The 26388-nt window shown below is 39.3% G+C and overlaps 1 protein-coding gene across 1 annotated transcript in view; it reads right to left on the bottom strand.

Annotated features, from left to right (window-relative positions):
* itga8 (integrin, alpha 8) overlaps positions 1 to 25972 on the bottom strand; it is a 207770-nt gene extending 181798 nt beyond the window's left edge. Inside the window, exons 1-6 of the mRNA XM_043690322.2 lie at positions 25571 to 25972; positions 25164 to 25294; positions 23077 to 23177; positions 20351 to 20474; positions 16643 to 16704; positions 15138 to 15183 (exon numbers count right to left, since the gene is read on the bottom strand). Coding sequence (XP_043546257.1) covers positions 15138 to 15183; positions 16643 to 16704; positions 20351 to 20474; positions 23077 to 23177; positions 25164 to 25294; positions 25571 to 25752 — 646 coding nt within the window. The 5' untranslated portion in view covers positions 25753 to 25972. The remainder of the gene's footprint in view (positions 1 to 15137; positions 15184 to 16642; positions 16705 to 20350; positions 20475 to 23076; positions 23178 to 25163; positions 25295 to 25570) is intronic.
* Positions 25973 to 26388: the final 416 nt, after the last annotated feature.

Genomic DNA, 26388 nt, shown 5'->3' with positions numbered 1-26388 from the left:
TGCAGCAAGGCAATCTGACAAGAAATGAGATGATATCAGTGCCAAAGGATCCATGACATGCTATAACACACTACCTCTAATCCTAAATAAGTAAGTCAAGTTCACTTATATTGCCAGGAATGCCAAGCAGTTCCTCAGAGAAAAAGAAAAAGGGCATAGTAATAAGGTGAGAGAGCAAAGATTTAAAAGGGACCTGATAGGAAGCTTTTTCACACATAGGGTGATGCACACATGAAATGAGCTTCCAGAGGAAAAGGTAGATGCAGATACGATTACAACATTTAAAAGACATTTGGATAGATACTTGGATAGGAAAGGTTTAGAGGCATGTGTCCCACAAATGCAGGTAATCGGGACTAGTTCAGTTTCGGAAACCTGGTCAGCAGGAATGGGTTGGGCTGAAGGGATTCCCTGCTGTATATCTCTATGATCTACATGAAGAAAATTGCACTTCTCCGAACATCCGGCTCATAAGATTGGGTTCTCAAAAGCCGAGGCAAAGACCATCTATAAACCCACAGATCACAAACTCTAGAAAAGTGCAACTGAAAATATCATGCAGTGCAACTACGATTTGAAAAGAATATTGATGCTTAGATAGAATATTCTCAATATTACTGTTTATTGCCTCATCCTTTGAATCATTGAATCAATTAAGTATTTGCATTAAATAGGTTTTGTTGATAGGTTTTATTAGCTGCTAACTAAGCCTATTTATTCAGCATTTTAATATGTCAAATTGTTACTCAAATTGTTTCAACGATCTATACCAAGATTGAGCTAAATCTGGTATTTTTCTGTAGAAGCTAGAAACCAATCATGAAATTAAAATTTGTTAAGTTATTATGTTGTCATAAACAAATAGAGTCATAGAGATGTACAGCTGGGAAACAGACCCTTGTCATGCCGACCAGATATCCCAACCCAATTTAGTCTCATTCACCAGCACTTTGCCCATATCCCTCTAAACCCTTCCTATTCATGTACCTATCCAGATGACTTTTAAATGCTGTAATTGTACCAGCCTCCACCACTTCCTCTGACAGCTTGTTCCATACACGTACCACCCTCTGTGTGAAAATATTGCCACTAAGTTCCATTTTAAATCTTTCCTCTCTCACCCTAAGCCTAAGCCCTCTAGTTCTGGACTCCTCCACCCTAGTGAAAAGACCTTGTCTATTTACTCTATCCATGCCCCTCATGATTTTATTAACCGCTGTAAGGCCACCCCACAGCCTCCGGTGCTCCAGGGAAAATAGCCCCAGCCAATCAGTCTCACCCTATAGCTCAAGCCCTCCAACCCTGGCAACATACTTGTAAATCTATTAACCCTTTCAAGTTTCACAACATCCTTCCTATAGGACGGAGACCAGATTTGCACACAATATTCCAAAAGTGGCCTAACCAACATCCTGTACAGCCTCACCATGACCTCCCAACTCCTGTACTCAATACTCTGACCAATAAAGGAAAGCATACCAAACACCTTCTTCACTATCCTATCTACCTGCAACTATACGTTCAAGGAACAATGAACCTGCACTCCAAGGTCTTTGTTCAGCAACATTCCCCAGACCTTACCATTAAGTAGCTAAGTGCGAGGTGATTCACTTTGGGAAGAATAACAAAAAGATGGGGTACTGGGCTAATGGTCGGATACTTGGTAGTGTGGATGAGCAGAGGGATCTTGGTGTCCATGTACACAGATCTCTGAAAGTTGCCACCCAGGTAAATAGTGCGGTGAGGAAGGCATATGGTGTACTGGCTTTTATTGGTAGAGGAATTGAGTTCCGGAGTCCTGAGGTCATGATGCAGTTGTATAAGACTCTGGTACGGCCGCATCTGGAATATTGTGTGCAGTTTTGGTCGCCATACTATAGGAAGGATGTGGAGGCATTGGAACGGGTGCAGAGGAGGTTTACCAGGATGTTGCCTGGTATGGAAGGAAAATCGTATGAGGAAAGACTGAGGCACTTGGGGCTGTTTTCACTAGAGAAAAGAAGGTTTAGGGGTGACTTGATTGAGGTGTACAAGATGATTAGGGGGTTAGATAGGGTCGACAGTATGAACCTTTTCCCGCGTATTGAGTCGGGTATTACAAGGGGGCATAGCTTTAAATTAAGGGGGGGTAGATATAGGACTGATGTTAGGGGTAGGTTCTTCACTCAGCGAGTCGTTAGTTCATGGAATGCCCTGCCAGTAACAGTGGTGGACTCTCCCTCTTTATGGGCATTTAAGAGGGCATTGGATAGGTATATGGAGGATAGTGGGTTAGTGTAGTTTAGGTGGGCTTGGATCGGCGCAACATCGAGGGCCCAAGGGCCTGTACTGCGCTGTATTCTTCTATGTTCTATGTTCTATGTTCTAAGTGTTACTTCCCTGATTTGCCTTTCCAAAATGCAGCACCTCACATTTATCTAAATTAAACTCCATCTGCCATACCTCGACCCATTGGTCCATCTGATCAAGATCCCACTGCACCTGGAGGTAACCTTCTTCGCTGTCCACTATGCTTCCAATTTTGGTGTCATTTGCAAACTTATGAACTATATCTCCTACGTTCACATTCAAATAATTTACAATAATGGCAAAAATGCTATAATGCACATCATAGAAGAAGATCAATAAGATCTATATGTTTGACAGACAATTTCTAATATCTCTGTAAAGCTCTTTAATACATTTATGAGCTTTGGGTAAGGAAAAACTGGGGTCAGTGTAATGCTTGCTCTGCTTAAATATTAATTAAAAGCTAAGAATTGTTACTCTAAACATTAACATGGCTGTATTTCATTGTGCACCTCAAATATTTATATATATTAATCTATGGACCAGACTAAATCCCCTCAAAATATATTAAGAAGATAGCCTAGACCCTAACTTTTTTTATTTTAAAGGCAAGTGTAGGGGGTTGCATTCCAGATGTAATTCGATTGGTCAAACTACTCAACTTTAAACAAACACACTTTACTTTACACTACAGTTAAAATTCAGACAAAATAGAAATAAAAGAATTAGCTTAACTTTAACATTATTAAAATGCTTAACAAAATAATATATATGCTAATTACTATTAATAAACTGTTCCAATATAGTAACATGCCATAAACACACTCTTGGCAAAGGCAAATTCAGTAAAATAGATTGTCTGATATGCAATTCTAGCAGCAGGAAGAGAACCTCAGCTTTTAGCTGTAACTGAGAGAGGAATAAGAGCCTTCACATCCAGCTTCAATATCCCAGCAACTACAGAAAGATGAAACAATAAGTCCTGGTTCTGTGGGAGCTTCGCCCCGCCCATTCAGGCTGCTTCTATTGTTTCACATTAAAAAAAAACCTCGGCCTTACAAGCCAATTACTTTATTAGCTTTGAGCAGACGGTTCATCACCTCCCACTCAACCTTCTCTCACAAAAAAAGGACAAAATATACCTCTTAAAGCCAAAGTGTCATCACAACTGTTATCCATATTGATGAAATTACATTCTTTCTGAAACTGCTTTCTATTACATGAGACAAAACGATCATAAGAGAAGGGAGCAGAAGTAGGCCACTCAGTCCACCAAGTCTCCTCTGTCATTCAATAGATTATGGCTGATATGATAATCCACAACTCCACTTTACTGCCTTTTCCCCATAACCATTGATTCATTTACTGACTAAAAAATATCTGTTTGTCTCAGCCTTGAATACATGTAAGAACATCACCTCAACAGCTCTCTTCAAAAAGAATTCCACAGATTCACGACAGAAATTTCAATTTTAACATAATACCAAGTTACACCACAAATAAAATGTTTTCAATTACAATACAGTCTAGACAAATAAACTTTAATAAAGTATAATCAATAAGTAGAACACATCTCTAGTGCTTTCACTTATTTTAAATTATTCTGCGTTTCAATCCTAAAGAGTCTAATGAATCAACAATCTTAAAGAGAAATGCTTTGCTTTGCAATGTTACTCTCCCTCCTTTCAAATTCTCAACCCTAAGACACCAATGCAGAAGTTCCTCAAAGTCCATTTTTATTTTAATTGATCAGGGAGTCAAAGGTTAGAGTAAGCAGACTGGGAAAATAGAATTGAGATCATAACCAGCTCAGCCATGATCTTACCGCACAGTAGATAGGCTCAAAGGTCCATTCTTACACCTAAATTCTATATCCCTATGTTGAAAGAATTCTAAAGAATGTTTTTCCATTTATCGTATAAATATACAGGAAGTGATTTCTATAGGATTCTTTAGCTTGCTTGCAACACTGTTGGATGAACAATGGAAGATTCAGATAAACCAGCAGGAACAGAATTTTCCCATGATTTCTATGATTTTTCCATCAATGTTACAGAGGAAAAATTTGGGAATTCCTGAGGAGACTCATCCCCATTGTCAACTGAAGGCTTTCCTTTACCAATAATGAGAAGCAGGTTTAATACAGTTTTCCTTCCAGTCTTTCATGAAAATGTTAACATTTTAAATAAAAAGCAATGAATAGAAAAATCACAGCTAGTGAAATGCATGTCATAGTATATGTTTAGAAAACTCAAAAATAGAACAGAAATTGGCTTGTGGTGACTGCTAATAAATCAGAAGAGGAGTTCTCTACCAGAGTAAGTGGCTGAGGCAAAAAAACTGAATGTTTTCAAGAAGGAATTAGATATAATTCTAAGGGCTAAAGAGATCAAAGGTTATGGAACGAAGGCTGAAACAGGATACTGAGTCAGGTGGTCAACCATGATCATACTGAATGGCCGAACAGGCTTGGGGGGACAGAATGGTCTACTCCTGCTCCTATCTCCTATGTTTCTAATAGCGTAAGCAACTGTGATAAAGGAGGGTGGCAGGGGGAAGGGGATAAATGTTTGTGGGTAAGGTGATGGAAGCTGTGAGAGGAACAGGACTGTGAGTGGGGTGGGGACAACAGTGATTGAGAAAAACATATAAGTTCTAGTTGGTCACAATTATGGTGTTGGGAGGCATACTTCTGAGGGAAAAGCAGTTTGTAGCATTCTAAAATGGAACTGAGGTCTCTTTCATATTTGGGTCTGCCTAACTTGGATTACTTTTCTAAAATACACATTCCACGCCACGCCAGCACAGTTTGTTTTACTTAAGCTGGTTAATATAAGTAGTTTCCATTTTTAAAAAAAAGGATGATAAAGGTCAGCATGTTTAATACTTATTTTCAAAACAGCTTCAATCTTTTATCTTCATTTGACAGTCAGTTTTTTGGGGGGAGAAAAAAGGCACAAATGGAAAACTGAAAGCAGATAAGATCAGCTAAAAAAATGGACAAATTGCCTCATAGCCTAAACTGAGACATGGAGGGTGACCATTTGGTGTGATCTTGACAGCTGCCTGTGAGACTGTACAACAACACTTAGGTAAAAAGAGAATAAAATTGGGAGAGGGGAGAAAAAAACAAAACGCTGACAAGGCAATAAAAATTAAATCTCAGCTGAGCATCCCTGAGTTGTTACTGGATTTTGTTGAACCATAAAACAGCAAATTCAATGCAATTTCCATCTTCCTCTCCATCCAATTCGTTTGGCAGAAATTTATGAACGGACGTTAGATAATCAAATTTATTTTCAGTTTACTCAGCGTGTTCTTTGGACTGTTCTCAGATGAAACGGAAGAAAAACGAAACTATTTTTCCAACAAATAGATTGAATCAAATGCGCTGACCTTTACCGTCCTGCTTTTTAAAATGGAAATTACTTATTTTATCCAGCTTAAATAAAATAAACTGCGGTGGAAATTATTTACTATTTAGACTACAGTGTATTTTAGAAAAGTAATCAAAATTAAGTTGTCCAAATAGGCTGCAGACATTATTTTCACTTTAGAATATGACCAGATTTGAGATTTTCAAATGAAAATCCTGATCAAGCTTCTAAAGCCAGATTTGCTGAGACATATATTAGACATACAAGGATGGCGCCTACATCCAATTTCTCTGGAATAAAAGTAAAGTATCCAAAATACAGACAGAAAATTGTGAAACCCAGTAGATTACCAGGATCTATATAGAGAGAGAAATAGACTTCATAGGCTGGATTTTACCAGCTGAACTGTGAACCTGATTTTGAGACCATTTTTGAGTCCTGACCCTGTAGTAATCATCTTACACAAATGAAGTACATTGACTCCATTTACTTGAAGCCTTCTGTTACATCAATGCAGAACTAAACTAGAACAGTAATCACAGAGTGATCTCAAGTCACGGCCAATGTCCAGGCTGCTGCAATGTAGAGTCTTTGTGGCCTCTGGTCACATGAATATAGTCAGGTCCAGATTCATCTCCATGTTGGATTTCTTAAAGGGACATCATTCTTAAACACATCTCGCTCATGGTCACTGTGCAACATCCAGCAGAACATGCAGTGTGTGACTCATCAGTGGCTCACTTCTGTGGGTTAAAGGTCAGCAGGCATGGTCAGGAAGCAAGAACAATAAATGGAGCCCACCTCATTGAGAGCTTGTGTCAGTCATCAAGATGTCTCGAGGTAAACTGTATCACTACATATATTACAATAACATACTTATTCTATGAATAACTGTAAGGTAATGCTACTTTTTTTTCTTTTCAAAATTTTTCTATTTTGTATCTAAGATTTGTACTTAGGTACTTTGACTGTACTCTTGCACTTCTGTACTTAACTATGTGTGACAATAAACCTAATTCTAATTCTACAGAGTGTATAAAAGTAGAGAGCATCAACATGACAAATATGTCAAGCTGCCCCATGATCATTATCCCATGAGGTCCTGGCAGAGGCAGTAAGAGCCTGCAGAAATGAGTTATTTCCTGAAAGTAGCAGGAAGAAGCCAGGCATACGGCATGACTGGCAGATACCTGATAGGATCAGCAGCTTTGTGTGGTGAGCAGGACAGGGATCCCATTGAGGAAGTGGTTAATGATCCTCTGAGATCTGACAATTTGGTTAAGATGCCCCATCTAGCTGGCAGCCACGTACCAATCCAATTCTGAGCAGAAGGCCTTTCAGGCAGGCACTGCCCTGGAACATCTACAACATGTGCCCATGTCAACTCCTTGCCTGAGGGAAGAGGCTACAAGAATGAAACTTTTGGAGAATGAGTGATTAAATTCACAGGAAGGGAATTGCCAAAATCAGTACTCAGGAATGTGCCTCCTGATGTGCCTCATGATCAAATTCTGTACAACCCTGGGACTCTAACAGTATAGACAATGATGGAGGGGAGGCTTTTGACATTAACTGCTGAACTCGGGATGGATATTTGGCAGAAAGAGGGTGAGATCTACTTGTCCTGGCCTGCAAGTGTTTTGAAACACTTCTGCATTTATGTTGTTGATTTCAGTAGTTTATAACTGGTGATCAGCCAGATATCTGAAGAAGCAGTTACTGAGAAGTGGAGGTTGCGTAATTGATGTGTTTTCTTTTTAACAGATCCAATGTTGGTGGAGCAGCAGAGGGTAATAATAGAGCCTATAATCGCTTTCAGAGGTTCCCTGAAGGTCTGTCATAACCACAGCAGTGTCTCAGGCTATGAACAGATGAGGGGTTGGCCTCCACATTCACTTGAGCAACAGTGAGAGCACTCGGTAATAAAATTCCAACAGTGGCCAGTGAAGCAATCTTTGAGGTCATTACTTTGGGGTTGACTTGATGCAGTTGGCAATGTTTTTGGAATGAAATGCAAAGACTTCAGACTCATGCCTATACTGTTTTGCTATTACAGTTAGCAACGCAATTAGCCCTTACGTCCATCTTGAAGCAGGATTTTGCCCAGTTTTTCAGGTTGATAACCTTTTTGTCCAAACTGAAAAACAGTAGTAATGTAATAGATTTAAGCAAGAACAGAGACAGGAAAATGGTGAAGAGGGAAGAATAAATGAGAAACCTACCAATAGGCTGGAAGACAGGAGAGATTAAAAGTAAAGGAATAAAAGTGGAGACAGGAATAGGACAGTTAAAGAAACAAATGATACATCTGAAGGAGTTAATAAACTAAGATAGCAGGATCAGCATCAATAGGTACAGTTAAAAAAAGGGAGCTGAGAGGATGATCCAAAATAATTGAAATCAGTGTTGAACGTGAATGCCCCTAAAGTGATTAATCAAAAGCTGAAGCACTACTCCTCAAACTTACGTTGAGTTTCATTTGAAGAGTGTAAAACATGTTGCAGCTATATATGCCCTTGTTAGGCCACATTTGGAGTATTGTGTGCAGTTTTGGTCGCCACACTACCAGAATGACACGGAAGCTTTGCAGAGAGTGCAGGAAAGGTTCACCAAGATGTTGCCTGGTCTCAAGGGTTGCCTGGCTATGAGGCAAGGTTAAAAAGGCTGGGATTGTTTTCACTGGAAAGACAGCGTCTGAGAGGATACTTGATCGAGGTCTACAAAATCATGAGAGATGCAGATAGGGTGGATAATCAGAGGCTTTTGCCCAGGGTTAAAATTTCATTGCAAGGGGACACAGGTTCAAGGGAGGGGGAAAGTTTAAGGGAGATGTGTGCGGGAAGTTTTTTGTGCAGAGAGTGGTAGGAGCCTGGAACACAGGAGATGGTGAAAGCAAACACATCGGCAACATTTAAGAGGCATCTGGATGGTTACATGAATAGGGAGGGAATAGAGGGATATAGAGTGACTAAGTTTGGTTTTTAATTTATTTAGAGCATGATTATTAGCATAGGCTTACAGGGCCAAATGGTCTGTTCCTGTGCTGTACTTCTCTTTGTTCTTTGCTCCAATAGACAGGCCAGTAGGACAGTGCAGACAAGGATTAAAATGATAGGTAAATGGATGCTTGAGGCACAGTTGTAAACTAAACAGAGGTGCCCCACAAATCTGTAACTAAAATTGTGTTCGGTCTCTCTACAGTCTACAGGATATTGCATTATTAGCAGCAAATCCAATTTATAAAATTGAAGGAAGCTACTGTAAGGTGCGTTTATAGGCACTGTACAGTGGCAATGCAGCATGTAAAAATGGAGTTGTTGCATCTCAAGTGCATAGAAGACGGTTTGTGAAGGGGAGGGGGTGATTGAGAAGCAGACCATGGCGTCACAGGTGGAATGGTCTTTTGGAATGTTGAAAAGACCAGCAGAAGGGAAGGGGCGCTTGTTGGTGGCATTACGCCGGGGGTGTCAGAAATGGTGAGATTGGTGCAGCCGAGTGGTGTGGAAGGCACATATAACAGGATCCCTATTGTGGTTTTGTGAGAAAAGAATGATAAACAAAGTGCCTGAAATGGACCAGAGACAATGCAGGGTCATGTCAACCACGGTGGTGTGCTGGTGGTGGTGGTAGAAGGGGTGGTGGTGTGGATTTGCATTTGAGGGATGAAGGACAACAGAGAAATGCTATTTTGGAAGGTTGTACCATCTGAACAGGTGTAGAGATAGAGAATCTGAGAGATGGGATAAAGTACCTACAGGTACAGTTCGAGGAAGTGCAGTGATAGTAATGGTAGGAGTCTGTGGGAACAAGATGGGCCGAGGAGTGCCAGATTTAATTTAGATAAATATGAGGTGTGGCATTTTGGTAGGGCAAATCAGGGCAAGACCTATATGCTTAACAGTAGGGCCCTGGGCAGTGTTGCTAAACAAAGAGCCTGAGCGTTGCAGGTGCACAGTTCATTGAAAGTGGAGTCGCAGATAGACAGGGTGGTGAAGAAGGCATTTGACACACTTGCCTTCATTGGTCAGTGTACTGAGCATAGGAGTTGGGATGTCATGTTGCATCCCAACTCCTATTAGGTCATTAGTGAGGCCACTTTTAGAATACTCCATTCAATCCTGGTTTCCCTGCTACAGAACATATGTTGTTAAACTTGAAAGGGTTCAGACAAGATTGCAAGGATGTTGTTGGGAGGGTTTGAGCTAAAGGGAGAGTCTGTATAGGCTGGGGCTAGTTTCCCTGGAGAGTCGGAGGCTGAGGGGTGACTTTACAGAGGTTTATAAAATCATGAGGGGCATGGATCCAGCGAACAGCCAAGGTTTTTTTTCCCAGGCTAGGAGAGTTCAAAACTAGAGGGCATTGGTTTAAGGTGAGAGGGGAAAGATTTAAAAGAGACCTGAGGTGCAACGTTTTCACGCAGAGGGTGGCGTGTATGTGGAACGAGCTGCCAGAGTGGTGGAGGCTGGTACAACTACAACATTTAAAAGGCATCTGGCTGGGTATATGAATATGAAGGGATTAGAGGCATTTGTGCCAAATGCTGACAAATGGGACCAAATCTATTTTGGATATCTGGTTGTCATGGACCAGTTGGACCAAAGCATCTGTTTCTGTGCTGTATAACTGTATGACACAAAATTACAGGGCTAGTCAGAAACCCCACCAGGCCTGCTATCTTCTCTGATTGTGTTTAGGTAGATGGTCATCCAGATTGACAAAACTGGAACTAAAATTAAAGCTTAGATCTGAAGTTAGCAATTCAAAATGATTAAAATACTGATCTACTTCTACGTGGATGATCAAAAATTATAATAGATAGTAAATGGTAATACAAGAGTAATCTAACCATCAGGCTCATTTGCCATATCAAAGAGAGAAAAATGGTGTCTTTATAATCAGTGTTGAAATCCTGAAAGAATCCCTTGGGGTGACAGCTTGGTATCTGTAATTAAATATACACCCATTTATTTTGTTGGATGATTTATTTTATTGGAGGTTCTTTTTATGCTGATACTGCAAGACAAGCGATAGTGCACTCTGTGCCCTTAATTTGTTAAAATGCTGGTTGGAAAACCAAACAAATATAATATTATTCCTGAAGTTTCAGTGAGATTCTATAATGATTAAACTTTATCTCGGGTAATAAACAGATATAGTGGATTCGAATGCAGTAGCATACAAAAGGAGGGAGATGCTATCATGTTATTTGAACAGTTTAGCAATGACATAAGATATGGTATTGTCTTTCCAGAGGGAAAGAATGGTTTAAAAAAAGTAATAAATGAATATACTGGTCCTCCATTTGAAGTATACAAGAGGAATTGGATTAGTATGTCTCATCCTCCAGCTTTGCTGTTAATTTCTTTGAAATCTGAGTCAACATTCCTTGCAAAATACAAATACGTGAAATGGGGAAGAAAAGAGAAATGTAGTTGTTAAGTTGGGGAGTTGCCTTTTTTCTCAGAAGCCAGAATCGAGAGTCTCCAAGGCTGTGTTGCCTGCCTGTTGCCCGGGTACAGGATTTCTCAATAGGACTGCAGAGGAACTTGGGAGTGGGAGGGGAAAGATTCAGTTGTCGTAGTCCATGTAGACACCAACAATACAGACAGAAGGAAGAAAGTGCTCCTGCTGAGGGAATATAAACAGCTAGGGGCTAGACTAAAAGGCAGAACAGGAAGGTAATAATCTCTGGATTACTACCTGATCCATGAAATAATTTGGCACAGGATCAGCACGCTTAAAGAAATAAATGTGTGGTGCTAAGATTGGTGTGGGAGAAATGAGTTCAAAATCATGGGCCATTAGCAGTAGTACTGGGGAAGGAGGGAACTGTTCTGATGGAATGGACTCCACCTGAATCATACTGGGATCAGAATCCTGGCGAATCACTGGCCATATGGATAGGGTTTTAAACTGAATAGTGGAAGAATAGGTTCAATTGCTTGGAAAAAGTTAAACATGGAGGCAGGTCCAGCAGAGGTTATTAAAGCTTCTAGAACAACTAACAGGACAGACAGTATGGAAAAGGTCAGGAATCTAACTTCAAGCATAGCAGTTAAGGAGACACCTATGTGAAGGAAAGCAGTCAATGCAGAACTGAATGTGTTGTACTTAAATGCACACAGAATACGAAACAAGGTAAGTGATCTTGTAGCACAGATTGAAGTTGGCAGGTATGATGTTGTGGGTATCACAGAGACGTGGCTGCAAGGGGGTCAGGGCTGGGGACTAAATATCAGGTCAAGGACATGTGTCCCATTGAAAGGAAAATTGAGGGGTGGATTGCCTTGTTAGTGAGAAATTAAATTAAATCCATAGCAATAAGTGATACAGAGTCAGAAGGCAAAGAATCTGCAAGAGTAGAGTTGAAGGACTGGAAAGGGAAAAAGAACCTGATGGGAGTTCTGTGCAGGCCCCCTAGAAGTAGTCAGGATGTGGGGAAGAAAATCAGGAAATAGAAAAGACATGTAAGAAAGGCAAGATTACAATAACCATGGGGGACTTCAATATGCAGGTGGACTGGGGAAATTGGATTGTTACCAGATCTCGAGAAAAGGAATTTGTGGAATGTCTACAAGATGGGTTTTTGGAACAGCCTGTGGTAGAGTCCCCTAGGGAACAGGTAATTCTGGATTTAGTGATGTATAATAAGGCAGGCTTGATTAGGGAGCTTAAGGTGCAAGAAGCTCTGGGGGCAGTGACCATAATATGATAGAATTCGCTGTGTAGTTTGAGACAGAGAAGCTGAAATCAGATGTTACAATATTACGATTGAGTAAAGGTAACTACCAAGTCATGAGGGAGGAGCTGGCCAGAGTTAATTGGAAGAAGAGCAGAACAGGGAAGATGGTAGAGCAAGAATGGCAGGGGTTTCTAGGAGTAATTTGGAAGGCACAGCAGAAATTCATCCAAATTTGAATGGAGGATGAGGCAATGATGGCTGACAAGGGAAGTCAGACAGAGCATAAAAGCAAAAGAAACAGCATACAATGTGGTGAAGATTTGTGGAAAGCCAAAGGATTGGAAAACCTTTTAAAAAAAAAAGCATAGGATAATTTTAAAAAGCATTAAGGGGAAGGGGGGATGAGATGAAATATGAGTGAAAGCTAGCAATATAAAATAAGATTGTAAGAGTTTTTTTAGGTATCTAAAATGTAAGAGAGAAGCAAGAGTGGATATTGCACCACTGGAAAATGAAGCTAAAGAAGTAGTGATGGGCCATGAAGAAATGGCAGAGAAACTAAGTAAGTACTTTGCATCGGTTTTCACGGTGGAAAACACCAGCAGCATACCAGAACTTCAAGATAGTCAGAGGCAGAAGTCAGTGTGGTAGCCATCACTAAGGAGAAGATAGTGAAGAAGCTGAAAGATCTGAAGATGGATAAATCACCTGGACCAGACGGAAAGATCTGAAGGAGCATGCTTAGAAGATTGTGGAACAATCTTCAGGATCACTGAAGTCAAGGATGTTCCCAGAAATGGATAACATAACACCTCCTAATAAGAAGGGAGGGAGGTAGAAGCCTGGAAACTAAGGCTGTTTAGCCTGACTTAGGTCCTTGCTAAGATTTTAAAGTGGTTATGAAGGACGAGTGGATGCTGTACTTGGAAGTGCACAGTAAAATAGAACTGAGTCAGTACGGCTTCATCAAGGGGAGGTCTTGTCTAAGAAATCTATTAGGATTCTTTGAGAAAGTAATGAGCAAGATTAGACAAAGGAGAGCCAATGGGCACGATCTATTTGAATTTTTAGAAGGCCTTTGACAAGACGACACATAAGAGGCTGCCAAATAAGATAAAACACCATGGTGTTGGAGCAAGGTATTGGCAAGGATTGACTGACTGGCAGAAGACAGACAGTATGTATAAAAGGGTCTTTTTCAGGATGGCATCTGCTGACTAGTGGAGTCTTGCAAAGGTCTGAGTTGGGACCACAACTATTCACATTCTACATTAGCGATCTGCATGATGCAACTAAGGGCATTGTTGCTATATTTGCAGATGACACAAAGATAGGTGGGGGGACAGATTTTGTTGAGGAAGCACGGAGACTGGAGAAGCACTTGGACAGGCTAGGAGAATGGACAATGAAGTGGCAGCTGGGAAAACGTGAGGTTATGCACTTTGGTAGGAAGAATGAGACATGGATGATTTTCTAAGTAGGGAAAGGCTCCAGAAATCTGAAACACAAAAAAACTTTGGGGTCCTAGTCCAGAATTATTTTAAGATTAACATATAGGTTCAACTGGCAGTTTGGAAGACAAATGCAATGTTTGCGTTAATTTCGAAAGGGCGAGAATAAAAGAGCAGGGATATACTGCTGAGGCTGACCACATTTGAAATATTGTGGAACCCTGATCTAAGGAAGGATGTGCTGGCATTGCAGAGACTCTGGAGGAAGTTTACAAGAATGATCCCAGAATGAAGAGCTTGTCATATGAGGAGCAGTTGAGGACTTTGGGATTCTACTTGATGGAGTTTGGAAGGATAAGGGGGTTGTCTCATTTTAACTTCAAGAATACTGAGAGGCTTGGGCAGAGTGAATGTTTCCACTAGAAGAGAGATTCCCTTTAGAACTGAGGTGAGGAGGAACTTCAGCAAGAGGGTGGTTAATCTATGGAACTGTTGGCTGCAGAAGGCAGTGGAGTCCATGTCATTGTGTGTACTTAAGACAGAGAGAGCTAAATCTTGTTTGGTAATGGGATCATGGGTTATGGGGAGAAACATATCAGCCATGATTGAATGGTGGAGCAGATTTGATGGGCTGAATGGCTTAATTCTGAAAGTGAATCTTATGGTCTTATGAAGCAGATATCACAATAATCTTGATGGGGACATTTTTGATCCAATCACATTCAACTGAAAATCAGAATTAGACATGCTGGCACCATGACACGATTTGGCTCAGTTGAGTTCGGATTTTGAGGAAAGCGTGTGCACAGCACACCTTCGGATCATCTTCAATGCTTTGGCATTTTGCAGTGCCCCATGAACGATCAGTGACTTACTTCGACTTCTCTGCATGTCCAACCTAACATTTGGTAATTACCATCAACATTGGCCGTTGATTTGAGTCTACACAATGGGAACTGCATTATTCATTAAGATATTCCTATTATATGAATGGTATAATTAAACAATTATTCTGTGCAGAATATTTTCGAGCACACTTTGATTTACATTTCAACATTACTCATTATCCTGTGCCTTTGCAAGAAGAATGTCATCAAGTTTCCTCATAATGGACATTTATGCATAAAAATAATTAAAGAGGCTAATACTGAGCAGCCATATCAATATATAACAATGTCAAATCACATTATACCCTCAAAGTATATTGAAATTTGGATGATTGGCAACCATGCTAAATTAATAGTGACTTTGTTGTTCTGCAATTACACTGCCTAATTCACAGCTGTGCTTGTATTTCCCCATTTTGAACTAAATCTGTGAAAGATATTGTTGACCTACCTTGCCAGTAAAAACTGCCAGGTCCTCCAAGCACCAGGTACCCATTCTAGAAAAATCATCAAATTGTGCAAGCAAAGTTAGCTTTCTCTCTACACATTAGCTGGCAATATTTACAAAACAGATATGTTGTGGAGCAATCATACATAAATTAAAGAATATCATTAGATATTGAGAATATCATTAAATGCAATGAAAAAAGTTCAAATCTGATCATAACCCTGTCTATAAGGTTTATATGACATGCTATCATAACACAGAAAGTTAAATATGTTCTAAGGGACATGCACAGTAACACAATATTTCACAAAAAAAGCTCCAGATGTCTGTATGAGGCCAACTCTATAACCCTGCATCATAATAGTATCATGCTCTTCTCTGTTTAAACTGGCAGAAATTGCTCGAAAAATATGAGCAACATCGGACTTATATAATGCTAAAAGTTGTGAATCAATTGAATCTAAAACACAGGGTTTCAGAACTACTGAATGCTTTTTTCTAACAGCTGCCTGGATATGCTGTAATTTCCAAAGTTTCATGTTTGGGTGTTTCATGGATATTGAAAGTCTGTAGTATGCGATTTCATTTTCAATTTACTCATTTTACTTACTGCAGGCAGGTGCCTAGCACAAATTTCACACCCTCTCATAAACCTCCCACATTACCCTCAGTTTAAGATATTCCTTTTCAACCAAGTTAACCTTCTTGACCTATATATACACAATTGCTTTAAACATCTGTACTTGAATTAATTTAAAATCACTTGCCCTTGCACACTTTGGTAACTGTCCTGAAGTACTTCATCACTTCATATTGTTCTGTTTTGTTTTCAAACTGCAGAAACAATGGCTAATATTGTTTTCAATCAATGGATTTGAGTAGTTATTGTAGCAAACTTTGTTGTAAAGCTACTTTATTCAAGTAATTTGGGCTTGATCAGATTGTTAATTCATTCTGTTATTAAACACTCATCAATATACACTGGTAATGTAGAGGTAATGTGACTAACCAGATGCTACTCAAAATAATATCTATTTTTAAAATTACAATAAATGCTGCGGTATTGTGGTATTAGGAAAATTGTATGAAGTTTTGGTAATCACATTTTTTTTCAAAATATGTACAAGATGTTGTTTCCTTGACCTCACACTTGTTCTTAACACTCAGTGTTATGTCTTGTTTCACATCCAAGCACAGTTATTACATTACTATTGGAAAGACCTGCATTACCCAGAAAATGATATCACCACAAAAGTCAACAAAGATTGTCCGTGTCACTATCATCTGACCTTTGGAGTTTTATCCAGTTTGAAAACACAAAGTCAGCAAGTATTTAAATGGCAACAACCCCTTCTCAGCGCAGGCAGCTGAATATACCTTGCAGAGCAAGGAACTATTCTTGACTTTGCATGCCATTGTTTTTCGTCTACATACGCAGATGGTATATAATTCAAGATTTCTGTTAGGTTTTCTACATTAAACAAAGTAAAATGCAATGACATGTTTACCTGGGTAAAATCAAGGCTAAATCCTGCTTGACAAAAACCCTGACCTTCAGGATCTGGTTGATCTGAAATTGGTATAAAATGTACATTACTTGCATAAATCACAAATGATTTTATTATCTTTTGCCTGCATAATATGACATTAATAGCTTCTAGAAATGTTTAAAAACATACAGGTGCACCAGCGAGCAATCCTATTTTACTGGTGTTTGGTACAAATGTTATGCTGTCTGCTATATAAAAAACAATCTAGACTAAGACAGGGTCATCCAATGCATTCCCTATGATTTTATTTATTCATTCATGTTATGTGGGCTTCACTGACAGGGCCAACAATTATTGCTTATCCCTAGTTGTCCTTTAGAAAGCTGCTGGTAAGTTGCCTAATTGAACTGCTGCAGTCAATTTGATGTAAGTAAACTCACAATGCCATTGGGGGAGGTCCAAGATTTTAAGCCAGCAATAGTGAAGGAACGGTGATATATTCCTAAGTCAGGGTGGCGAGGTGCTTGGAGAAAAACCTGCAGTGGTGGTGTTCCCACTTACCAGCTGTCCAGTCCTTAAAGATGGTACAGGTTGTGGATTTGGAAGGCACTGTCTAAAGATCCTTGTTTAATTGCTGCATTGCATCTTAGTGGTGGGGGAATGTATGTTTGTGGATATGGTGCCAATCAAGTGGGTTGTTTTTTCCTGGATGGTGTCAAGGCTTCTAGAGTACTATTGGAGCTGCTCTCGCCCAGGCGAGTGGGAAGTATTCCATCACTCTCTTGACTTGTGCTTTGTACGTGGTGGACAGGCTATGGGGAGTCAGAAGGGAAGTTACACACTGCAGGACTCCTAATCCCTCACCTACTCTTTGAGCCACAGTATTTATGTAGCATCCAGTTCAGTTTCTGGTTAATGGTAAAACCTAAGATATTGATGGCATTGAATATGAATGATTGAGGAAATGGTTAGATTCTCTCCTGTTGGGTGATGCAAATGTTCTTTGCTGTTTGTCAGCCTAAGATTAGATGTTGTCCAGATCTTGCTGCATTTGGACAAGGACTGCTTCAGTATCTGAGGAAAAAACAATAACTGCAGATGCTGGAAACCTGATGAAGGGCTTTTGCCCGAAACGTCGATTTCGCTGCTCGTTGGATGCTGCCTGAATTGCTGTGCTCTTCCAGCACCACTGATCCAGAATCAGTATCTGAGGAGTCACGAATGGTTGTAAACATTGTGTCAACGAACATCCCCAATTTTGACTTTAAGATGTAGGGAAAGTCATTAATGAAGCAACTGAAGATGGTTGGACCTAGGACATTGCCTGAGGAACTGCAATAGAGAAGTCCTGGACCTGAATTGACTTAGGTCTGACAAGCTAAACTACCTTCATGTGCACTGGCTTTAGAATCCACTCCTCTACCGCAAAGATATCTATCCACCAGAACCCTGACTGAAAAATATCACAGCTTTTCTGATGAGATTAGGCAAAGTTAAAAATCAAATTGTTGTTCAAAGCTGCTTAAATTTTGAGCACTCCATCACATTTAGTACATTATCATTCTAAATTCATTAAAATTTTACTCCTAATAAATGCTGCAGTGTAGGAAATTATACCTGATATTCATTTTAGTGTAAATTCTCATCGCAGTGACTTCTTCACTTAAACTAAAAACTACTAATGCATCTCTAAGCATATATCAGATTAGGGATTTATTTGCATCAGCTTCAGTTCTTTGAATAACATGATTCATCACCGTGGTTAGCATATTGCTCATGATATGGAGATGCCAGTGCTGGACTGGGGTGGATAAAATCAGAAGCCACATGACGCCAGGTTATAACCCAACAGGTTTATATCAAATCACAAGCCTCTGGAGCACTGCTTCATTATCATGTGACATCACTTCATCTGTCGAAGGAGCAGCGCTCCAAAAGCTTGTGATTTTCAATAAACTTGTTGAGTTATAACCTGGTGTTGTGTGACTTCTGACTTAGAGGACAAAGCAGAGTACCAGCAATTTAAACCATAGCTTTTATTAACATGTTTGACTCCATCAAACAAGTCATGGAATTAACTAGCCTGAGTCTTAGCACCTGAAGATATAGGAAGTTGAGGAATGTTAAATTAGAAGAAAAAATATAACATATGGATCTGTGGAAAACATGGAAAATTGCCATGGAGTTCAATATTCTGCATTCCTAAGTGATGCTGACTGCAGAGGATTTGACCACCACCATATAGACTGCTGGTGTACATGTTTCAGCATATTTGATTTACTATCTTATGCAGCATAAGTTCCTATGAAATTAGTGTATTGAATCTCACATTTAGAATAATATTTCTAAAATGTTTGCAGTGTCTATCGTAATGAATGGAACTGCATTCTCATTAGCAATTATATTAAAATATTAGAAACATTTATGAGCATAAGACAGATTGATAGCAAAGCTGTTTTAACAACATTGAAACATTATTTCTTGTTTTATTCTCCTGGCATATTTATTCTTTATATGTCCTACCCAAAATTTTTCAAACAACATAGTTCACTACTTTTTAATTGTAACCATATGATGTGAACATAGGAGGTATAGTTAGTAAGTTTGCAGATGACACCAAAATTGGAGCTGTAGTAGACAGCAAAGAAGGTTACTTCAGAGTACAACGGGATCTTGATCAAATGGACCAATGGACTGATGAATGGCAGTTGGAGTTTAACTTAGATAAATGTGAGCTGCTGCATTTTGGAAAGGCAAATTACAGCAGGACTTATACACTGAATGGTAAGTCCTGGGGAGTGTTGCTGAACAAAGAGACCTTGAAGTGTAGGTTTGTTGCTCCTTGAAAGTGCAGGTAAACAGGATACTGAAGAAGGCATTTGGTGTGCTTTCCTTTATTGTTTAATGCTTTGAGTACAAGTGTTGGGAGGTCATGTTGCCGTTGTACAGGACATTGGTAAGGCTACTTTTGGAATACTGCATTCATTTCTGGTCGCTCTGCTAAAGGAAGGATGTTGTGAAACTTGAAGGATGTTGCCAGAGTTGGATGGTTTGAGCTATAGATTAGGCTAACTAGCCTGGAGCATCAGAGACTGAGGGGTGACCTTATAGCAGTTTATAAAATCATGGGGACATGGTGAATAGCTAAGGTCTTTCAAGGGGAGTCCAAAACTAGAGGGCCTAGGCTTAAAGTGAGAGGAGAAACATTTATATGGGACCTAATGGGCAACTTTTTCACACAGAGGGCGGTGCATGTATGGAATGAGCTGCCAGTGGAAGTGATGGTGGCTGGTACAATTATAACATGTAAAACGCATCTGGATAGGTATATGAATAGGAAGAATTTAGAGGGATATGGGCAACTGCTGTCAAATGGGATATCTGGTTAGCATGGAGAGTTGGGCCAAAGGATCTGCTTCAAAACAGTACAACTCTATTCCATAAAATACTATGAATATTTTTAAAATAGCATGTTACACTACATTCTTCTAAAATATTTTCCAAGTCAAGCACTGGAATGTATCTCAGAATTTATGATTGCATATTTTTACGAAGTGGTGTTACTTTACATGTTGCTAGTTTCCAACTTTGGATATGAGCTACCTGAAAACTTTAATTTGTAAGTTTAACTTACAAAGGAGGTACATTATAAGAACAAGGATAAGGAACAGGCGAATATTGTAGATTACTAAATTACACAGAAATTCTCGTCAATTATCAACTTACCAGAACGACATGGAGAATATTCTGCATAAACACTGAAATTCTGAACTGCCACATAACAAGTGCCAACTGGGTCTTTTTCTTGAGTCAACTTCAGAGCTCGCCAATGATATAGAGGGGCACAAGCCTAGTGATTTAAAATGAATCAATCAACAAAACAATAATTTCCTTTACTTAAAATACACTTGAAACATCTTTTGTCAAGATTGCACAATCATTGAGTTTCAATTACATCGAAATTCAGCTTTTTTTTTCACTCATTCAACCATTTATTTACAAATAGTACAAATAACTTGAATTTTGACCTCTATAAAAAAGCTAATGTTTGCAACCTTTTTTTGAATATAAAAACAACTGATAACATATAATCCCACTTTAGATGTAATATATTCTAGAGTTAGTCAACACACAACAGATTATTTCTTTAAATATATCAAAAGGAACAGAGAGGCAACAGTGTGTGTAAGGACCCTAGAGAATGTGGGTGGAGAAATAATTATGGGAGCTAGGAAATAGCAAGAGTTGAACAACTGCCTTCTATCAGTCTTCTAACAACATTTCAACACTAAATAATCAAGACCTAAAAGGGGCATAGAAATAACTTGAACTAGAGAAAAAGGGCTAGGGAAAATAATGGGATTAAAGACCAGTAGCTCACTTGGATCTGATGGGTTGCATACTTGGAATTTAAAGGAGGTAACCGTAGAGGTAATGCATGCACTGATAGTCGTCTTCCAAGAATTCATTCATTCTGGAAAAGTCCCAGAAGATTATAGAAGTACCAATGTGACACTCTTATTTTAACAAAGAGAGGGAGACAAAAGAACAGCTAATTATGGGTCAGTTAGCTTAACATCTGGCATTGGGAAAATGTTTGCATCTATTGTAAAAGACTTAATAACACAGCATTTAGAAAATTATAATGCAATCTAACAGAGTCAGCATGACTTCATAAGGAGAAATCATTCCTGACAAATTTATTATGGCTCTTTGAGGAGGTAACAAGCAGGAGAGAGGATGTAATGCATTTGAATTTCCAAAAGACATATGATAATCTACTGTTCATTCGGCTACTTAATAAGATAAGAGCCCACAGTAATAACACAAAGAACTGCAGATGCTGAAGATTTGAAGAAATGTTCTTCTTCAAAGCTCAAAAAATAATTTTGCTTTGTCTACCTAGATACTGCCAGATGTGCTGAATTTCTCCAGCAAAATATGTTTTTGTTTAAGAGCCTATGGTGTTGGAAGTGGTATATTAGCATGGATTGAGGATTGGCTAACTCATAGAAATCAGAGAATTGAGATAAAGGAGAAATTTTCAGGATGACAACCTGTAACTTTTGGTGTTTCACAGAGATCATTTACTTTCAATATATACTAATACCTAGATGCTCGAAGTGAATGTATTATTGCCAAGTTTGTGGATGATACAAAAATAGGTTGGAAGGCAAGTAGTGAGGATGACAAAAGAGTTTACAAAGCACATAGACAGGCTAAATGAATGGGCTAAATTTGGCAGATGAAATCTAATGTAGGAAGGCACGATATTATATATTTTGGCAGGAAGAATAGAAGAGGTGAAAATTATTTAACTGTGGAAAGACTGCAGAAAGTTGATTTGTGCATGTGTCACAAAAAGCTAGCATCCACATTCAGTGAGTAATAGGAAAGGCAAATGGGATGTTAGCCTTTATTTCAAAAGGAATGAAGTATAAAAATAGCGATGTTGTACTAGTCAGACCACACCTGGAAGAGTTTTGGGCCCCTCTTATAAGGAAAGATATTCCGATATTGGAAGCAGTTGAGAGAAAGTTCACTAACTACCCGTGAAAGAAGGAATTTTCTTAAGAGGAAAGATTGAGTATATTAGGCTTGTAGTCTTTGTAGTTTAGAAGAATAAGATGCTACCTTAATGCAATACATCAGATTCTTAGGAGGGTTTGCAGTATTGATGTGGGGAAGTTGCTTCCCCTCGTGATAGTCTCAGATCATAGGGCATAATCACAGAGTAGGAAGTCACCCATTTAAAATGGAAGTGAGGAGGATGTTTCTTCTCTTATTGGGTACTCCATCTATGAATTCTTTACTGTAGTGGGCTGTCAAAATTGAGTATATTTAGTATATTTATAGCTGAGGTAGTCAGATCTCTAATAATAAAGGAAATGGACATAAGGCAGAAAAGTGGGTTTGAGGATTATCAAGTCAGTCACAATCTCATTGAATGGTACAGCAGACTTGATGGGCTAAATGGCCGACATCTGCTCCTATGTCTTATGGTTTATTGTTTCAGGGCGTAAATGTTCCCACAAATTAGTAATTCATTTACCTAATGGATATAAGCCAGGCACAATTACTACATTATATAAATAAATTAAGCTTATTTTAAAAAAAGCTGGAAAGTGTACAAAAGTCAAGTGAGGTGCATGTTATTGCCCATATTGCATCTTACATTTTTACAATGTAAACCTAAAAAAGCTGTTACTTATATTGTTAAGTATCATTTACAAATTTCAATGTCAGGCACCAGTAAAATAGGCACTTTTTAAAACAAAATACCATGTATTTTTCTAACTCAAGAGTAACTGTGGCACAGTGTACCATCTCTGGTGGTGTCCAGATGTCTGGGTTTAAGTCCCACCTGCTTCAGAGATCTGAACAGGTTGATTAAAAAATATCCATATTGAACTGACTCAAGATTTTGAGCCTTATAGTTTCTAAGGACTTACCACAACCTTTTCTTTATGCGATTTGACCGTTGCCCCAAACCACTGATTGGATTTAAATTCAATAGGTTCCCTGGTGCCATTAATTCTAATGCTTCTGTTACCTAATATTAAAAAAAAGTTTATTATGCATGTTTTAATGTCCTCTTTTCATTTACAGGCAGCAAAAAAGGGAATAAAATTACAGTGTTTCACATTTTGTCACATTGAGATCAATTGCAAGTTGCTCATTAATACTTTGTGATTATATTTAATCTGCATTACCACAGTGTAATTGTATACCATTGAAGATTATCAATAGCAAAGCATAATGATTTAGTAATTTGTTAGAGTTGTTTTCACAATGAATTAGCTAACTCCAAATAGAGTCACAAAGGAAAAGGTACAAATCTGTTTTTCTCAGTAATATTTTTTATAATCCATGCTCCTTATTGTACTCAATTTATAAAGAACTATTTGATGATAATTTCCTCTACTTACAGTTGTGATGATACTTACAAAGTTTCACATTTTAGATTTTTAAAATGTTTGATGATAAGTTATACAACACAATGCCATTAAATTCCTGCTAAAAGAATATGATTTATTTAATTGTTTTATTTTTAAAAATGGAGCAAAAACTGGTTCGTGATTTAATTATACATACACCCAACCGGAGACATCTCTCCAACTTTGTTTAACATATACTTTGCAGATGTCAACATAAAAGGAACCATCTGTTTTTAAAATCAGCTCAATTATGATGCTTCTCAGTCTTTAATAAAAAGCAGACAATTCTTCACCCCCTCTCTTTTTGAAGCAAACTGATTTCCCACATGTTCATCCCTCCCCAATTTCACTGCCTGTCCGTGAACTTCTTTATGAATTGTTAAGGAGGGGAGTGCTTGACTGCCCTTCTATAGCTTCACTTCAAACATGTCATAAAAAAAAGTTGTCAACAGATGTTAAATTCAATTTAAGGAGTTTGCTTGCTTCTGCTGTTTCACAACTATGAGGAATCATAGTTAGCAATCTCCCATCCCTGCACCTCATCCCTCTCCAGTTCCTAAGACCTGGATCCTGCACAAGCTGCTCTGTACAGTTATATCTTTGCCAAAATATTTACAGATCTTTTAACAAGATACCTAGATATTTATAAAATAAGACTGAGTGAGCAGTGGCTTTTGATCGTTTAATATATTTCTAAACTATTTCTTCTCAAGGCTCGACCATGTGGATTTATGTAAGCACTCATTTCAGCTATTTCTACTTAAATTTTAATTTTTATTCAACTATTAAAAAGGGAACCGAAAGAACTGCAGATGGTGTAAATCGGAAACAAAAACAGAAGTAGCTGGAAAAGCTCAGCAGGTGTGGCAGCATCCGTGAAGAGAGAAATCAGAGTTAACATTTCAGGTCCGAGGGGTCACCGGGACGGTAAAGCTAACTCTGATTTCTCTGCACAGATGCTGCCAGATCTTCTGAGCTTTTCCAGCAACTTCTGTTTTTGTTATTAAAAGGGAGATCCACATTTAAAACCAAAAATGTATTTTATTTATTTTAGCACAAAATATAACTTAATTCAGCGCATTTTGTTAATTCTTAGGCAATGGCAAGAATAATTTATCTACAGTATTTTCATTTAGGATGAATAACCTTGAATTAATTCTACTGGTTAAATTTCCTGGCATAAATTTTCTTTTTCGTTAGGATCTCAGTCAAGGAAACTGAGAACAAACACGTTTCATTTTGAAATTGTCATAATCTTATTGTCAAAGCTTTAAAGCGATGGTGTTACTCTTAACCAAATGTTTTTTTTTAACTTTCTGTCGAACATTTAGTATTCGTAGTAGGAATTAAACGCACATTTTTCCGTGCTGAACAACACATATTCTTTAAAACTGTAATTTAGTCCTATATGTAGCTCTTAAGTGATAGTTTCGCGGTAGTCTGAGGTAAAGTTAGTTAGCAGAAATAAAATACATGCACGCGATTGCAGTTCTCTGGGGATTTGTTCCTTCCGAGATTGAAGGGTTATCCGTCGCTCAGCAGGAGAGGAGGGAATAAGTTAAAGCACTGGGGAAAGAAGTAAGATGCTTCTCCACACTTACTGCTTCTGTCGAAGGGAATCTGGCTGCAAGTGGCACCTCCTGCTGCCCAGCTGCAGAAATACACCGCTCCTCCCTCCACTATCCCGGGTTGGCTGGTGTTGGCTTTCGGAGCTCCAACAAGGACACTGACCCTGGAGATACCACCCCCCACCACCCACAAAAAGAGAGAGAGAAAAGAAACACAAGTCACAACACAGGACTACGACAAAATCGGAAATCGTTACCATCAACTCCAAACGCACATTGCGAACCGCCTCCAGCACATGCTCCAAACTATTGGAGCCACAATATGATAGAATGGGCACAATCTGACAAATTGTTCAAACAAACTTCGCGACAACGAGGTGAGGAGTTCTGTAACTCTCGGTATTTGTTTAGGAAACAGGAGAGAATAGGATGTTCCTCACGTGTTTTGATCAGGCGAGTAGAAATCCACCGAGTATCCGAAGTAGCTGCCCGGGGGTCCGCTGTAAACCGCCGGCCGGGACACCTCCAGGTTGAAGGCGACACAGCCAGGGACCAACAGCGACAGTAAGTGGAAGAGGCGACTCCGGGGACCGAACCTCTGGCGGTAACGATAAAGAGGCATCGCGGAGCTGGGAGCCAGCTGATCCAGGAGGAGTAAGATGCACCTCTGTGCTGTCAGCCTGTGAAGGATCAGTGGTTTCTGAGGTCCACACTGGCTTCCCCTCCCTCTGCAGAGATGCAGCCTGGTTATCCAGCAATGAAAGGAGGTCTGATCAGTAGCTTGACTGAGAGTGAGTGAGTGAATGAAGTGTGTGTATTTGTGTGTGTGAGAGAGAAGGAGGAGGGGGGGGGGGGGGCTCTCAGCCGTGTTGTTCTGTGTTCACTGAGACCTTCCTGTGTTTGCTCTCTCGCCTGCTGCTCATGTGGACAGCACTTGAGAGGGAGGCGTCTTCCCCACACCGCCCGCGTCATTCACAAGCTGTCCTTTTATGGTGGGAAAGAGCTTCCAAATTAATCCTCAATCCGTCTCGACTCTCAGAAGTGTGATCTTCGCACTCGCTGCGCCTCCCGCCCTGTGCCCAGCAAATCACTTATAGTCTGCCCAGTTTATGAGTTTATGTATTGCCAAGGGAGGAGTGGAAGGAGCCGCGAGTGCTACCCTGGTGCAACATCTGTGTATTTTAATTGTGAAGAGGAAATCAATCCTGCTATACTTCCCAAACTCCAAGGAGTTTGTTTCTGATTTTCAAGCTGCCTG

This window comes from Chiloscyllium plagiosum, unplaced genomic scaffold, assembly GCF_037043375.1.
Source record: "Chiloscyllium plagiosum isolate Xiang-an unplaced genomic scaffold, Cpla_swu_hap1 HiC_scaffold_5, whole genome shotgun sequence".
NCBI classification, from domain to species: domain Eukaryota; kingdom Metazoa; phylum Chordata; class Chondrichthyes; order Orectolobiformes; family Hemiscylliidae; genus Chiloscyllium; species Chiloscyllium plagiosum.
The sequence above is the reverse complement of the archived record's forward strand: the minus strand, read 5'-3'. Positions and strand labels throughout refer to the sequence as shown.